General features: G+C 41.7%; 1 protein-coding gene across 1 annotated transcript in view; it reads left to right on the top strand.

Moving 5' to 3' along the window:
* Positions 1-14,075, top strand: part of MBD2 (methyl-CpG binding domain protein 2) — a 70,189-nt gene extending 56,114 nt beyond the window's left edge. Inside the window, exons 4-7 of the mRNA XM_059039730.2 lie at positions 3,628-3,718; positions 5,029-5,206; positions 9,768-9,906; positions 13,597-14,075. Of these exons, the coding sequence (XP_058895713.1) occupies positions 3,628-3,718; positions 5,029-5,206; positions 9,768-9,894 (396 nt within the window). The 3' untranslated portion in view covers positions 9,895-9,906; positions 13,597-14,075. The remainder of the gene's footprint in view (positions 1-3,627; positions 3,719-5,028; positions 5,207-9,767; positions 9,907-13,596) is intronic.
* The last annotated feature ends 2,890 nt before the right edge of the window (positions 14,076-16,965 follow it).

A 16,965-nucleotide genomic window follows, 5' to 3' on the forward strand; every position in this document is an offset into this window, starting at 1 on the left:
AGTAACTGAGAGTGATAGCACATTAGGGAGTTTCTCCAAATAGTAGATCCTTAAAAGTATTACATTGATTATTTGACCTCACACAAGGCAGCAAGGTTAAGCCATGAAAACTATTGGATTTGGCAGGTGAACTCAGATTTTCATTGGGTAGATTAGGATTTATGAAAGCAATGATGTTCATGAAAGTATGGTGGAGAAGACAGCTGTCCTAGTGGGGGACTCCTTACAAATTTGGGGAGATTCATTTTTTCGATATTTCTGTCTTTAGATTTCTAATGGAAATTCAATAAAAAGAACTCCAGATTACCACAGTTAATCACCTAGTAAACACATGGAATACATAAATGAGTAGATCAGAAATTTTAATTTCAGGCAGAGGAAGCCTCTCCCTTTCGCTTCACCCCTCCAAAGCATTCAGGGCTATAAAGTGACCAGAGATAATGAGAAAAGGTCACTGAACTTGGTGAGAGGAGCTAAGTTTTACAGTAAATTTAATGGAAATTCATGGAATAGGGGGTGGGGTAATAAAGTTGAACTGGGCCTGGGAGAATTGAGATAGTGTATGTTGTTCATTCCTTGAGCAACTGGCTTGGGAAAAAAAATGATAATTGTATCAGCGGGATAAAGTTTATGTTTATTAAAAAAAAAAAAACAACAGGGCTTCCCTGGTGGTGCAGTGGTTGAGAGTCTGCCTGCCGATGCAGGGGACATGGGTTCGTGCCCCGGTCCGGGAGGATCCCACATGCCGCGGAGCGGCTGGGCCCGTGAGCCATGGCCGCTGAGCCTGGGCGTCCGGAGCCTGTGCTTCGCAACGGGAGAGGCCGCAACGGTGAGAGGGCTGCGTACCGCAAAAAAAAAAAAAAAAAAAAAAAAAAAAAAAAAAAAAAAAAAAAAAAAAACCAAAAGAAAACCAGAGAGTACAATTCCAGCACCCCCAAGGAATTCCCTTGCTCTAACCCCTTGCAGTGAGACCTTCCCTCCACCCGTAATCCCTGGCAACCATCTCTATAGTTTTTTCTTTTTTAGGATGTCATATAAATTCAGTCATACAATATGTAAAAGACTGGACTCCTTCACTTAGCATAATGCCTGCTCAGTGTAAATTTTAAATATATTTTAAAGTACAAAGGATCCCCCCTCTCCAAAACAAAACAAGTAGGAACCTGAGAAGATGGGTGTAGAGAAAGTGAGTTAGGGACATGTTGAAATGTGAACAGACATCTAGCTCATGAAGATGGTTCCAGTCTTCATGGAACCTAGGCAAGCTTGTTAGCTTTGAACGCATGGTGGACAGGATGGAGAGGAGGGCAGTGGTACCCTTGACCAGTTAAATATTTTCTTTTCTCAAACTAGGCTCCTTTCCTGCTCTGAACTTTCCCACTACCTCCCCACTTCTCGGGGCGTGGGGGCGGGGTAGGGGCAGGGAGAAATACACACATACACACTTACACATTCATAAATACATGCATCTCCATTTTCATGGCATAAGCATTTCATTTATAAAGAGCTCATCAACCTTTCAGTTTCAACTTCACATTTAGTTGAGGGCTGTCAGATGACGCGTAGTGGTACCAGGATTTGTAATCTAGAGCTGTACACTTGTTTCTCAATCCAAGATTTATTTTGCAAACTTTTTCTTTCTAAATTTTTGTTTTCCTTCAAATTAATAGGAATTTAAACATTAAAAATTATAGAGGGTAAACAATTTAACTTTTGCTATCTAGAATTGGAATTTTTAGATGTAATTTGTTAGTAATCATCTCTGTACAAGGTTTTCAGACTTGGTTTTTGGCAGTGTTATTTTTACAAATTATATATATATATAATTTTATTATAAAAGCACTTACTGATCTCATATTCACTGACTCCCTCTGTATGCTTTTTCATTAGGAATTAACTGCACTTTCGTTTTTCTTGTTTTTTTCCTATAGTTGTGATATTCAAAGCATAGATGATTGTTATTTCCCCAAAGAGGAAAAGCAGGCAGACTTTCTTGGGACATTTATCACATTCATTAATTATTACCTTCACCTAACTATTTTTCTCATGACGGTTGATATATTCATGTCCTCATATGTGTTGACCACATATTCTGCTGCTGATGTAATTTGTGTGGCGATACAAGGAGCTGTTAACCGTATACCAGAGGTCTTCAGAGGACAGTGAAGCAGGTTACTCTTGGTGCTAGCATTGTGGTTATTATATAATTTAACATTATTGTTCTGCCATAAATAGAAGTATTTTACTGTATCTTTTCATTTGTCTGGAAGGCGATTATTTCATACTTTTCATATATCCTGAAGTTAGAAGATAAGCCTGAAAAGCCCTCAGAGTGGTCAAAATTTGTTAAAAGTAAATGTAATGAACCTTATTCCTACTCTGTGACAGGTGTTTACATATATTGCTTTATTTAATCTCCACAGTAATCTTATGTGATAGTCATTGCTGCCACATTTTACAGAAGAGGAAATTGAAACTCCAGAGGTTATAGAACTTGTCCAGGGTCATACATCTATAGCTGGGCTCTCAACTTGGGTTTGTGTGTCCCTCAAGATCCTGATTCTGAGTCCATTTACTCCCACACTCAGTCATTCACACAAATATTTTTTTCAGTACTTACCACGTGACAGGCCCTGGGTATCCAGGGTTAAAGACAGGTATATCGAATCCTGAGGAATTCCTTTATCTGTTCTTTGGGCTGTAGTAAATATGAAACAGACTAGAAAAGAGATGAGGGTTAAGGACAAAGACACTGTCTATCTTATCTACTGTTGCATCCACAGGACAAGCACAGCACATAGTAGGAGCTCAATAAATACATGTCGAATGGATGAATGATACTAGTGAGAAGTAATAGCCAAATAGGAGAGAGAACTAAGTGTAGGAAGGGTATAAAATCAAACAGAACTGGTCTGGACCATTTAGTGTTTGAATAAGCAATTGCGTACCTCACTAGCCCCCGAGGGTGTGAAGAGACTTCAGTGTGCTCCCTGGTGCCAGGAGGATGACCTGAGCCCCCCGAGTGGCTAAGGCGACCCAGGCTCTGTGCAACAGGAAGAGAGTCACTCGTGAACATTACATCCTGTTTAAAAAGCAAGGAAGTATGTAAGACATTTTAGGAAAGTTTCCATTAAAAAATGGCTCTTCTCCCCTTAAAGTATGCTAAAGGGCTAAACTTCAGTGTCTTGGAAAAATCACATAGGTGGAAGAGTTATTTCCCAAACAGTATTGGATTAGGAGGTATTACATAATATAGTTTTTCTCTTTCCTGGTAAATTATAACATTAAATTTTCATGCCAAATGAATCTTTAAAAAATTCAAGTTATATATACTCTTTGGAAGATACCTTATAAAGGACTATATATATAGTACATAGCATATAACAATCTATTGTATGTAACAAGTGAATAGGTTGCATAGAATAACAAAAGTTTTTGAGTACTATAACGTGAAAGAATTATGATGTGTTGAAGTCATGTTTGGAATATCATGTAGCTTTTTGTAAGGAAAAAGTGGGGAAATTAGCAAACTACTGAAATGATTTCAATTTCATTATTCAACAGCATCGATGCGCTACTTTCTTGTCCCAAGAATGTATCTATTAACAGTGATGTTTTGCCTTGCAGCTTTTCTGGGAGAAGAGGCTACAAGGACTTAGTGCATCAGATGTAACTGAACAAATTATAAAAACCATGGAACTACCTAAAGGTCTTCAAGGTATTATCCAAGTTCAGTTGAGCAGTACCTGCTATGTGCCAGGCTCTGTGTTAGGTGCAGTGGAGTCAGACATGATTGAGACAAGTCTTTGCTTTGGGGACGGTATGCCTTGCTGGATGAGGTACCTCTTGGGTTTTAGCAAACCCAGAGGAAATGTAACCTGAAAAGCTTGTATTGCAGGGGTGCGTCAGGGCAGTGTCTTACTTCAGACTTTTTTCTGTGTGTACATTTTGGCTTTAGGTTCGTTAGTTTCGTCATGTAAGTTAACCCACGTTCTGCTTTTGGAACCAAATGCAGCTGAATACCAGAATGTCCCAAGCTTCCTGCACAAAGCAGCATCTGGCCCCAGCACATGCTCTTTCTCTCCTCCTCTTATCAAAAGAGCAGCCAACTGCTCTCCTTCTGCCTCCTCCCTCCACAAACTGCTGCTGCAAGTATAGCAGTGGGAACAGAGGCCCATTGGTCCAGTGACAGGAGTGAGGGCATCTGGGGTGGAGAGCTCAGCCGCTGGTGTGTTTGTCATATCATGTTAATTCCAACTGCTAGAGAAGCATTATTTTTCAAGTGTTAGAACTTTGGCTTCTAAAACTTGATACATTGTGGATCGCTCAAAAATTCTCATAATCGATGGTTAGAATGTTGTCTCATCCCTCTATGCTCTTGGAAATTATTGCTTAAACTGGTTTAACAAGTTTAGGACGTTAAGCAATGCACTGAAATTGTAGCCCTGGTTCCAGTCTCCTACATGTAGTCAAGGTGTGCAATTATTAACTCTGTTGATTTGGATATTTTGTTAGGTATTTGAAAAAGCTGGTAAAGGTGCAGGTACAGCATACTTGCATTGGCTTTTCCTTTGAAATCCCTACACAAAAAAGATAAGTTTTGAGATAGGGCTAGAAATGAATGTTAAACAGCTACAGGGGAAACTATTCCAGGATCCTAGGGACACATTAGTAGGGATACTGGAGTGTCATATGACCTTAGAAGGGACTTAGATCATTAAAATAATTGAACATGCTTGTGGAAATGTAGCCAACTTTTAAAAAGTTTAATACTTTGGAAAATGTATTTTTAAGTTATGTTAAAGTTTTATTGTAATACTCAGGTATTTTGTTACTCTTTCTTTAATGTTAATTCTTCGGTGTGTAATAACTAAATAGATATGCTATTATCCTTTGCTGCTTTGGCTTGTGTCAGTTCTAAATAGCTGATCCCAAATGAATATAAAGATATCAGTTGTTTTAGGTTACATAAGGTTTGCTCAGTGCATCTAGAAATTTCCATTAACTCATATATGTTTCTAATTGCAGGAGTTGGTCCAGGTAGTAATGATGAGACCCTTTTATCTGCTGTTGCCAGTGCTTTGCACACAAGCTCTGCACCGATCACAGGGCAAGTCTCCGCTGCTGTGGAAAAGAACCCCGCTGTTTGGCTTAACACATCTCAACCCCTCTGCAAGGCTTTCATTGTCACAGATGAAGACATTAGGTAAGGCAGCTTAACATGACTTCAAAAGCTTGTCTTTTACACTTGTTACATTTTATACTGCCTATTAGGTTCCCTGGCACATCTAGTAAGTGATGAATCAATCAGAAAGTTACACTTTTTTTTATAGCGCTTTTGTGAAACTAATGAAAGGTGATAGAGAACATTTAAAAAAAATACATGCTTGAAAAAGGTAGCAGTGCTGTGTATAAGGCATATCATCACGATGATGTCCAAAGGACAGATCACTTGTACTCTCCACATCATTTTTGCAGTGTTTTATGAAATCTGGGGTTCTGCCTTTCTGCTCTAAGAACCCCTTCATTCAGTTATGCCTTTTGTGATTGCTGACTGCATTGGTTTGTCTGCAGTAGCAGATCGTTGCCGTGCTACTTTAAGTTCAGTTGTGTTTTCAAAATGCAGTTTACTTATCTTGATTATATTTACCTCACTTAAGCTCAATTTAGAGATATATTTATCTCTAGTTCAACCTGTTTCAAGTAAAGATTTAAGGTGGCTCCAAAGAGACACACACACGCACAGACACACACACACACACACACACACACACACACACACACACACACAGTGAAGCCAGATAAGAAGCAAATGAGAAGGAAAGATAAAGCAAAGCGTAAAGCAATAAAACAGAGCCAGGAATGAGGAGCGGACACAAGGTGCATCTTTTAACATCTTTTACTCTTTCTAAGGCTGGGCCACAAATTAGGTTTTTAGCAGCAAGTTTTGAAAGGAAGACATATAGCTCAGATTGATAATGCCCAAGGAGTATAAGCAAACCATTGCTCAGGAGAAACAAAACTATTCCAGATATTTAAGACCACAAAGAAATTCTTATATGGGATTTAGGAACTTCAGTATTATTACTCTACAATGATTGCATAGTATATTGGATTTTCTTTAAATATAGGGCAGTGTGTACACTTCACTATTTCTATCCTCTGACTATAAATCAGAAAGCTTTACTGGAGTATTATTCCTAGACCAAACCGGCAGAAGGCACTTTTGAATTAAAAAACAGGTATTATATTTGTATTTTTTTTCTACATCCATGAAAGTTGGCATGAGAATGTTTTTAAATGCCTGAGTCTGGCTAGGTTTATAATTGGAAAGCCTTTCCTGGGTTTTAAAGTAGTTCCTTTTGCAAAGATGTAGAATGGTTCAAAGTTGCATTCAGATGCCTTTATTACATAGAATTTATGATCAATGTTATTTTTTAAGGAAAACAAAATGTAAAATCAAGGAAGGGAATCAACTTGCTCTTTGGACAATTCTACCTTTGAGGAAGGAAATTACTCAGGAGACAAGTTCCTATCTGTCTTGGAATGAGTACCCAGTTAATCAGCAGGGATTCCACGAGGTCATTATGGGGGTTGACTGAGGTTCTCTGAGTGATGTCATGGGAATGCTGACGGCTTCAATACCAGATCTTTTGACAGTGGAGGAAGCTGTCTCAAAGCCAGATCTGAATGCTTTCCTTTTAGGGTAAACTTGTCTAACAAATTGTCCATTTGATTTCATTGTCATAACAGAAATTATTAAGCAAACATTTCTTGTTGAATTACTACAGGTTCAAAATACATGACTGCCAATGGAATTGTTACCCTTTCTCCAATTGGGTAGCCAATAATCTGTTTGTATTAAACCTTCACCTAAGAATCTCAACATTAAGCATATATATTTTCATCAGTCTTGATACTGTTTTCACCCACGGGTGTATGTGTTTCCTTTCTTTTTTTTTTTTTTTTTTTTTTTTGCGGTACGCGGGCCTCTCACTGCTGTGGCCTCTCCCGTTGCGGAGCACAGGCTCCGGACGCGCAGGCCCAGCTGCTCCGCGGCATGTGGGATCTTCCCGGACCGGGGTACGAACCCGTGTCCCCTGTGTCGGCAGGTGGACTCTAAACCACTAAGCCACCAGGGAAGCCCTATTTGTTTTCTAATACTGAGTAACAAGTTCTCACAAACCTCACAGCTTAAAACAATACCTATTTATAGCTCTCAGTTCAGTAGGTCAGAAGTCTGGGACAGGCATGACTAGATTCCTTTCTCGGGGTCTTAAAAAGCTGAAATCAGGGCTTCCCTGGTGGCGCAGTGGTTGAGAGTCCGCCTGCCGATGCAGGGGACACAGGTTCGTGCCCCGGTCCGGAAAGATCCCACATGCCGCGGAGCGACTGGGCCCGTGAGCCGTGGCCGCTGAGCCTGCGCGTCCGGAGCCTGTGCTCCGCAACGGGAGAGGCCACAACAGTAAGAGGTCCGCGTACCGCAAAAAAAAAAAAAAAAGCTGAAATCAAAGTGTCAGTAGAACTGCAGGCTTTCTGGAGCTTGGGCTCCTCCTAAGTTTGTTGCAGAATTCATTTCTTTGTAGTTGTAAGAATGAGGCCCCTGTTCTCTTGTTGGCTGTGGGATGAGGCCGTTGACAGCGGTTAAAGGGTGCCAGCATTTCCTTGCCCCATGGCTCCCTTCATATCCCCTCTCCTGCTTCTTTCTGGAAGGGCCTAGCCCCTTTTAAAGCCTATTCTTACTAGATCAGGCCCTCTGTGATAATCCCTTTTGATTAACTCAAGGTCAGTTATTAGTAATCTAATCATAGAATGATAGCTCAGTCATATTCCTAAGTTCTGCCTGCCCTTAGGGGAGAGAATTTTACTAGGAATGTAAGCAGGGGCAGGTGGGGACATCTTGGGGACTGTGTTAGAATTCTGCCTACCACATCCAGCAGATGCTTTAATTTCAGTTTTCATAAATGTGGGAAGCAGTGCTCAAGACAAAAGAGAAACAGTGGCCAATGTCAAGAGTTTCAGATATACTTCTCTAGCCAAACGCACCATTCCTTCCATTTTCTTTGTCTTCCTGATGGGGTGACTTCAGGGCAGTTGTGTAGACTCTCATACTCTGTTACTAGGCATGAGAGACTGCCATGACACTGATATGCCATTTATCATAAAGCTGGAGTCATTGAACCAGTGGCAAGGCTAACTGTATAAGAAATAAACATTGTGTTCTTCATGACTCTGCTCCACTGCATGAAAATCGGTTGAACTTCAGTTTCTGTTAATATGATCGAGGCTACAGAGCTCGATTAAATTCAGTGACAGATCCCCTCTTTTTGAAAATTCATTTAAAATGTATAAGTCCAAACCTTTTATCTCTTTGTGCTGTTTTTAGAGTTTAGTAAAGATGACGTCTAAAGTTTCTGTGTTTACACAGTATATGTTAATTTTACTACCTTGGACACAGTCTCATGAGACAGAGAGATGTAGGGACTAGACTACAGTAAACACGACTTTACAACTGGTTGAGTGCCCAAGGATTGAATACTCAGGGCATCTTAGTGGAGTCTTCTGGAACATTGCTCCTCTACCCTTCTGCTTTCCCATGTTTGGGGCATTGTTACAATTTGTCTTCCTCAACTACTGATGGAGAAAATCACTTCTTCTTTCTGTAGAGCCATCAGTATTCCTTGTTGCATCTCTTATTTGTCCCAGGGCTGCTCCGTCTCCCATTCTGTATCTATCCTAACCACCTTTCCTTTGGTCTCAGGAGGTGACTTCTCCTGTTTTCTAATCAAGGCTCATCCTCCCAGCTGGGCCTTTGCCTCTCTCCCTTTCTTGCTTTTTTCTCAGTCTTTTACTTAGCCAGTCTTGTCCCTTCCCTTGTGTCTTCAACCATTGCCTCTCCACTGGGTTCTGGAAGCGAATTTTCTATTTACCATCTTCATTTGCTAGAACTGTTTTAGGAATCCCTCTCTTGCTCTGTCAAGGAGCCAGTCTCCGTTTTTTCCTGCTTTTTTAAGATGAATTGTATACCAATAGCTGTTCTTCCTGTGCTTAGTTTTTCACCTAATGGTTCTGAACTTTTATATGACTCGGTGTTATTAACTCTCACTTTTGAGGTTCCTTTAGAGTCCCCAAGACACAGGGAAACTTGTGGCATATTCTTAACCTACTCAGCTCATCTCAGTTCAAGAGTCTTTTCATTCCCTGTCCTTGGTGTACAGGATCATGTGGTCTTGGTTCCTTCATGATGGCCTGCTCCCAGCAGGCCGGGGAACCCAGGGAGAACTCCAGCTACCTCTCCCCTGACACAGCGGAGAATGCCGACGCGATCCCAGCCCATCATACCTCCACCTTCTCCATCTTCCTCAGTGCTTCACTGAGCACATCTCTTTTCCTTCTTTATTTTCTGTATTCCTTCCCTGCTTTTAAATTATTTCTAATTATCCTCTGTAGGAATAACCCTGAATCTTCACATATTTGAAGTTTGTGAAGTTGTAGAAAAGGTCACTGAAATAAATCTACTCCTGCCGGAATTCTCTGTGAGATGAGGGCTATCTGCCTGTCTGAATGTCCCTCTTTTTGACAAAGTTCATTCCCCGTGTGACTTGGTTTTGTGAGGGTAGAAGCAACTTTTGCAAAGTCTAAGGAGAAGGAAATGTATGTTTCTCAGGAATTTTCATGACTTTGAAGTAAAGATAAACCATTTCGGCAGCTTCATTGTTCCAATACTGGGCAAATTATTAGTCTCTTTTTACTCTGTTTTTAAAAAGGAAACAGGAAGAGCGAGTACAACAAGTGCGTAAGAAATTGGAAGAAGCACTGATGGCAGACATCTTGTCACGAGCTGCTGATACGGAGGAGATGGGCATTGAAATGGACAGTGGAGATGAAGCCTAAGATTAGCATCAGGTAAAGCAACACCAGAGAGATGTGGAACTTAAGGTCTTTTATTTCCTTGCTTTTGCCCTTGTTAGCCTGATTCAGCAGTGCCTACAAAGCCTTCTCCTCTGTAAATCTTGTGCATGTGCTGTTGTTTGGCCCCCTCTATATTTAAGGACCATATAAGCGTGCATCCTTTTGTTCTCATTATGTGAAGATGTTCACACCCCTGCAGCCACTTGCAAGGGATCTGGTCTCCAAGGTGTCACTAGAGGAAAGCAGAAGCAGGAGGAAAGGACTCTGCCAGGGAGGGAGGACCAGCTGCAGGAGATGAAGGTGCTGCCACCTCTCCCACAGTAGCTCTCTGGGGTCTGTTGTCCCCTGTGTAAAGTTGTGGTCACAAAGTAGGCAAAAATCCCTCCTTTTTCCCCTCCGTTTCTGTTCTCTCTAGCACAGACTTGGTGCAGGGAGAATGAGAAGGACATTTTAAAGTATGATAAATCATTTACCTTAAAAAATACAAATTATGATCCTGTCCTGAACTCACGTAGGAGTCTCACAGTCTCTGTTCCATCGGGTACATATTCTCTTTAGATGATTACACTCCAATCTCCAAGGGTTTATGTGGCATCTTGCTTCCCAACTTCTATCCTGCTTCGTTTTGGGGGCCATGTCATTCTGCCACCCCCAAGCCAATTATTTATTTGCATCCTCTGAAGGCAAAACTGAGCGGTGGGTGGTGGTGTTCGGGGGGAAAGAGAAATGGATGGCCCACAAGGAGAGCGAGCGGAGGGTGTGGGAGCTCTAAGCACGCGGTGGATTCTGAGCCCCGCCTCTGCCCCTCGCATCTTGTCCTGAGAGTCGGTCCTGCGTTCAGTGCTGGGTCCTGGGGACGTCCCCGCGCTCACAGAACTTACCGTACAGTTGGATGAAACGAATGCCCACGTAACTGTATGATCACCAGCTGTGATGAGTGCGATAACGGAAAACTGAAGGTGCTGGGGGAGCTGCCGACAGGGGAGCTAATGTGATGTGAGGGCCAACAGGACTCCGGGGACGTGGCATTTACGGGGAGCCTGAAAGGCGGGTAGGAGTGAGCAGGAGAAGTTAGGGTGAAACGTGTTCTCATCAAAAGAAATAGCAGGGACAGCTCGGTTCCTTTAAGGACCAAAGGAAAGATCGCTCTGGTTGGAATGTAGGAAGTCTGGGGAGGGTTAGAAAGTGTGGAGATGAATCAAATCATGGTGAGCCTTGTGGATTCTTGTTAAGGATTTTGAGCTTTTTAATCATTAAAACCACTGGGAATCCACTGAAGGCTGTGTAAAGTGATTAGATGTGCTTATTTATAAGATCCCTATGGCTGCTGCATGAAAAAGGATGTCCTTTCCAAGGAAAGCTTAGAAGCAGGGAGACCAGTTAGGAGGCTGCCGTAGTCCCGCAAGAGGTGATGGTGGCTTCACGAGGGTCTCAGCGGCGGATGTGAAGAAAAAGAGGAAAAGGCCAATTTGAGAGGTATTTGGAGGTAGAATCAACTTGACTGGGTGACTGACTGTTAGTGAGGGTAGGAGAGTGGGGTGAATGACTCTAGGTGTTTTACTGGAGCCACTGGGTGGATGGGGAGGGGTCCTGTTTGGTAGAGGGTCGTACTGAGGGTGTTGCATGCGGCGGGGATGAATTCATTGTTAACACAATCTTTCCTTCCCATCAGTGCTTTGTCTTAATTCAGGGAGTGGCCCATGCCACAGTGACACAGATCAGGTAATAATCACAGTGTCTTCCATTTACATAGTCAATGACAGCAGCAACATTTCGGTCACACAGTTTCCTGACCACGCAGAACCTTTTAAATCGAGTTCAGTGCTATTTTAAGCGGTTTTGTTTTGTTTTCCATATTGAGGACAGGAAGATGCCGTGTTGACACTGAATCTTGTTTTCCACTCCGATCAGGATGTGTTTTATGGACTTAGATGAGTGTACTTAATGTGTGTAAAGTCTCTCAGAGGCAAGTCTGCAGCGTGTTTCTTTTCTCCAGAGACTTCAGTGCAGTGTGGGAATCTGGACCGTTGCACCCACACCACATCAGAACTGACTCTAGGAAAGCCCTCTTCTTCTCCAGAGCTTTTTGTTGTTTTTTCCTGAAAACAATTTAGAATAATCAAGGGTCATGCGGTTGAGGTTTTACGAGACCCTCGCTTACTTTGCAGATTACTTTGCAGGTTGACATCAGGGCAGCACCCTAATCTATGTAAGCGAGCCTGTGGGTAATGCACGAACAAACTAATTAAAGTTGAGGGATTAAAGTTTTAGTATGTACTTAAAGAGTAGCCATCACTTTGGCATGGTGCTAGGGAGAGATCTGCATTACGTGTATCATATTCTAAACTTGAGAATGGTATTATTAGACCAGGCCATTAGACTTGTAGGTTATGGAAGATTTAGATGTACTTCATAATTATCAAAATTAAATTTACCTAAATCACTAATTTAGCCCCACGCACACCTAAAGTGTTTAATAAACCAGAGCACTGCCACATGACTTAATTAGGTGTGCATAATAACCTGTGGAATAGGTGGGACTTAGCTTGACTAACGGTGGGACATGGCCAAGTGCACGTGGCTGCTAAGAGATGGAACCTGTAACATGCGGTTCTCTTTAGGTCTGTTCACCGCATTATGACATGGATGCTCTTTCTGATGGTCCTTATTAGCAAAATGGACCTTAATTTGTACGTATATATATATATATATATTTGGCAGGCGCAGAGTTTAGGAAGCTGTCAGCGGAGGTGTAACTTCAAGTTTTGTGCAGTCACAAGGAGAGAGTTCAGCTCTTCTTCCTTAGTCGCGCGGCCCCTGGGGCTCAGTTGTGGTTTCAGCCCCACCTCTGCGTGTGCTCCTGCCGCCAGAATCTGCTCCAGAGATTGCCGGGACACATGAGCCCGTCAGGGAGGACGGAACTGAGGCTGTTATTGATCGGGGCGAGCAGGCGTGCGTGTGTACATGCATGCGTGTGTGCGTGCGTGCGTGTGCGTGTGTGCGTGCGTGCGTGCACCCATACACCGTCAATAACAGGTTGAGGTTTTCTGTGTTACTTAAGATTTTACACTCAAGAGGAGCGCCCAGATTATCAAACATTTTAGGAGTGACTGCAAGAAGAAGATAACTATAAGAACAAAAGTGTTAAAACATTTAGCTATAAATGAGCTAGAGTATCAAGTACATACATAGTTGAATTGGCAGTTGCACAGTACCATTTCACCCAAGTTAATTAGTAATAAAACTTCAGTACATTTCTATCATCTGTAAATTCTGAGAAGTAAAATAAAATAAATCATTGTTAGAAATTTTCCTAAATTTTCTCAAGGTATGTTTGGATTTGGCTACATCTGTTATGCTTTCTTCATTTGTATGCCCTGTGATTTCTCTTTCTATGCTGATTTATTTAATGATAGAAAATATTTTCATAAGCATACAAAGGGGTACCTATGATTTATTTGAAAAAGAAGTGAGTATTAAGGGTTATTTTCAAAATAAAACACCTGAAACAGTGAAGGGAAATGTTGAGCACTTTTTATGTACAAAGCGCCGAAACTAAATGCTATCAAGGCTCTGAAAATCCTATTCTAAGTGAAATTTGGCCTCTAACTGCTTTTCCAGGTTTTGCTGACCTCACCTGAGAAATCACTGAATTACTTAAGTTTGTTTGTTTTTTTCTTACAGGTAACTTTCGACCGACTTTCCCCAAGAGAAAATTCCTAGAATTGAACAAAAACGTTTCCACTGGGTTTTGCCTGTAAGAAAAAAAAAATGCACCCGAGCACATAGAGCTTTTTAATAGCACTAACCAATGCCTTTTTAGATGTATTTTTGATGTATATATCTATTATTCAAAAATGATGTTTATTTTGAGTCCCAGGACTTAAAATTAGCCTTTTGTAATATCTATCAAGCAGGACCCTGAAGACGAAGCTGAGCTTTTCCTGCCAGGTGCAATCTACTGGAAATGTAGCACTTAAGTGAAATATTCGTCTCCCCTGCAATTTTAATATGAACGGATCAGGAGTACCAAATAAATTTCCCAATGAAAGCTTATTGTGACTTCACTGTATATAAACAGATTTTTATACTTTATTGAAAGAGGACACCTGTACATTCTTCCATCATCACTGTAAAGACAAATAAATGATTCTATTCACAGACTGATTGGAATTCTTTCTGTTAAGGAGCACACAATACATAGCCCCTCCTTAGGATTCCTGGTTCACATTTTGAAATGGAGGTAGTAGCGAATAGTTCATACATTTGCAGTATACCTCTGGATATCATGAGAACTGTGCTGCTTTCACCAGAATTATGAGTTGTTGTGTAGCATGGATAATTTTTTCCCCCTTGCCTGTAACGAGTACTTTTGTTAGTTCTATAAAAATAAGGCGTTTTCTTCCCTTGGGCATGAGTTAGGTACACAGGTGCGCTTCAGATGTTACTGGAAGTCCATGTCTGTTTTTCTAGAACATTTTACATTTTCCAGTGTCTACTGGCTTACAGAGTTAACAGGTGCAGGTCAGACCCTTTGCCACAAAGAGAGGCATTTTTCTGGGCAGAGTTGCTTAATGAACCAGATTGTAATACTTTGCTAATTACTACCCGGCCTCCAAAGTATTAACATCTTTTTTTCTGTTGAAACTCACAAGCGTTAACTTCATTACCAGTTAAATTCCTTGATATCTAATTACTAAAACTGGCATAGCATTGAGAAATGAGTTTTAAAAATCAAAACATACTTAAGGTAATCTGATGCCAAAGAAAGGAGGGAGTGGTTATAAGCAAATTTAAGTACATTTTGAGAAATAGAGCAAACATTTTTCTTTCTGTACGAAGGGTTTATGCACTTCTTAACTCTGAGTTCTTTCAAAATCAGACGCAGATTGATGTGATCAAGGACGTGACCAAATCCCTCTAAACGTCACTTGTACAGTTTTTTATCACTACCTCCAGCACCCTTCCAGTTTCCGGGGAGGGGAAAGAAAAGAAAACAGTGAAAGCAATATGACTGGCTAGGTTTGAGCTGCTGTCTCTCTGGACCTTATGCAAAACTACATAGATATCACCTTCTTGGAATTCCTGATTTACATGCAACTTTGATCTCTGGGCTTTAGGCCACCTATTTCCACAGAGTAATCCTGCTGGCAAATAAGCAGAGATCCTTGCAGACTCTGGCAAGACAAGTGGCAGAGGGTTGCCTGCTCTGGGCCCTTCCGACTGTCCCAGTTGGGGTGGCAGCTGGAAGTTATAATAATATTGATTTCTTTTTAAGAGCTGTTATGACTGGTTAGAATGAATGTCCAAAGGCTTTGCTTAGACTCAAAGTCCACGAGTCTTCATTTGTAATCAAGCTTGGGGTAACTTCACCTTGGCGATCATATGTTCTTTTCACAAAGCAATCCAACCAAGACGTACATGCCTTTATAAACCAAGTTTGTAAAAGGAAAAACACACACGTACAAAACTTTGATTTTTGTCCTTATATACATTGCTCAGGTAGAGAACAAGGTTTGAAAGCCGTTACACGCTGTCTAGCTGGGAACTATCCCATAAGTCCAGGTGTTCCCAGTATACCCGCGGGACATGTCCAAAAATAAATGCATCATCTTATCCCCCAAACCTACCACCGTCTTGCATTCCCTAACCTGTAAAAGCAAATCATCGGATCCAATTGCCCAGGGCAGAAGCCCAGGAGTGATCCCAGATGGCACTCTTCCCCTTGCCTCCAATATCCCATCAGTCCTGTTAGAATTGTTAACCACATTTCTCACACCTTCATCTACATCTCTTCTCCATTCCTGCAAACCACTGCCTCCTTTCCTCTGCTCTTTCAGCGGCTTCCTTTTATTTCTCACCTGTCCCCTTTCCCTTCTTCCCTCTCCATCCCTCCTCTTTCTCCTCCATAGAGTCCTCAGAATGGTCCTGGAAGCAAATGTGACCTTTTCATTTCCCTGCTCGAAATTCCTCACTCCTCCGTGTATGCAGTTTAGAATCATGCTTAAGAACAAGCACTTTGAAATGGAGAGAACCTGTGTCTGAACCCTGGTTTTGCCATTTGTGTGACTCGTCAGGTTACTTAATGTCTTTGAGCCTGTTCCTCCTCAGTGAAATAGGAATAATAATACCTACCTCATAGAGTCGTTGTGAGGACTAAAGGAGATACTGTTTGTCAAGTGTTAGCACAGTGCCTGGCGCGTAGTGAGGGCTCCTGTTGGAGCGGGCGCTCTCGCTATTATCTCTGCAGGTGTCATTTTATGTCACTTCCAAGAGGCATTCGCTGATAACCCTAAGTACCCTCCACTTTATAAATACCCGCAATACTTTATTTTCTGCCTTGGCACTCTGTTTATTTCCTTTGTAGAAATCTTCTAAACCTGTATTTTATTTATTTGTTGGCTGTTTTGTCTGTCTATCTACTAGAATGTAAGCTCCGTGAGGGCAAGGATGTGTCTGTCGTGTTCCCTGTTATAACCCCAGCGCTTAGCCTAGTGCTTGGCACACAGTGAGCACTCAATAAGTGCGTGTTGAATAAATGGACAAATGATCAAAAGCCTCTTCACCATCTGATGCCTGCCTACTTGTCTAGCTCATCCTGCCACTGTCCCCACTGCACCTTCGGCTCAAGAAAAACCACATCACCTGCTCCTTTGAAGTGCCCCTTGGGCCTCTGTGTCTTTGCACCTGTCGTTCCCTTTGCCTGCCTGTCTACATGGCCAATTCCTGAGCACTGGTCAAGTCACGGCTCCCTCCTCTGAAGCTGTCCCTGGTTTCTCCAGGCAGATGTTCTTTTGCCCCTCTTCCAAATTCCCACTGCACTTTGTCAATACCTCCACAGAAGCACTTTATTGTATTGTAAATTTGTTTGGATGTCTGTTTCTACTTTTAGACTGTAAGCACAGTGAAAGCAGAGATTGCATCTTTTCATCCTCATGTCCCCAGAGCCTAGCGCTGTGCCTGGCATATAACAGTTTGTCAATAAATACTTGTTGAATGAATTAGTGAACAAAGTTCGCCTTGCAGTTGGAAAAATCTTGCAAGACGTATGTA

Source organism: Kogia breviceps, chromosome 15 (genome assembly GCF_026419965.1).
Source record: "Kogia breviceps isolate mKogBre1 chromosome 15, mKogBre1 haplotype 1, whole genome shotgun sequence".
Taxonomy (NCBI): domain Eukaryota; kingdom Metazoa; phylum Chordata; class Mammalia; order Artiodactyla; family Physeteridae; genus Kogia; species Kogia breviceps.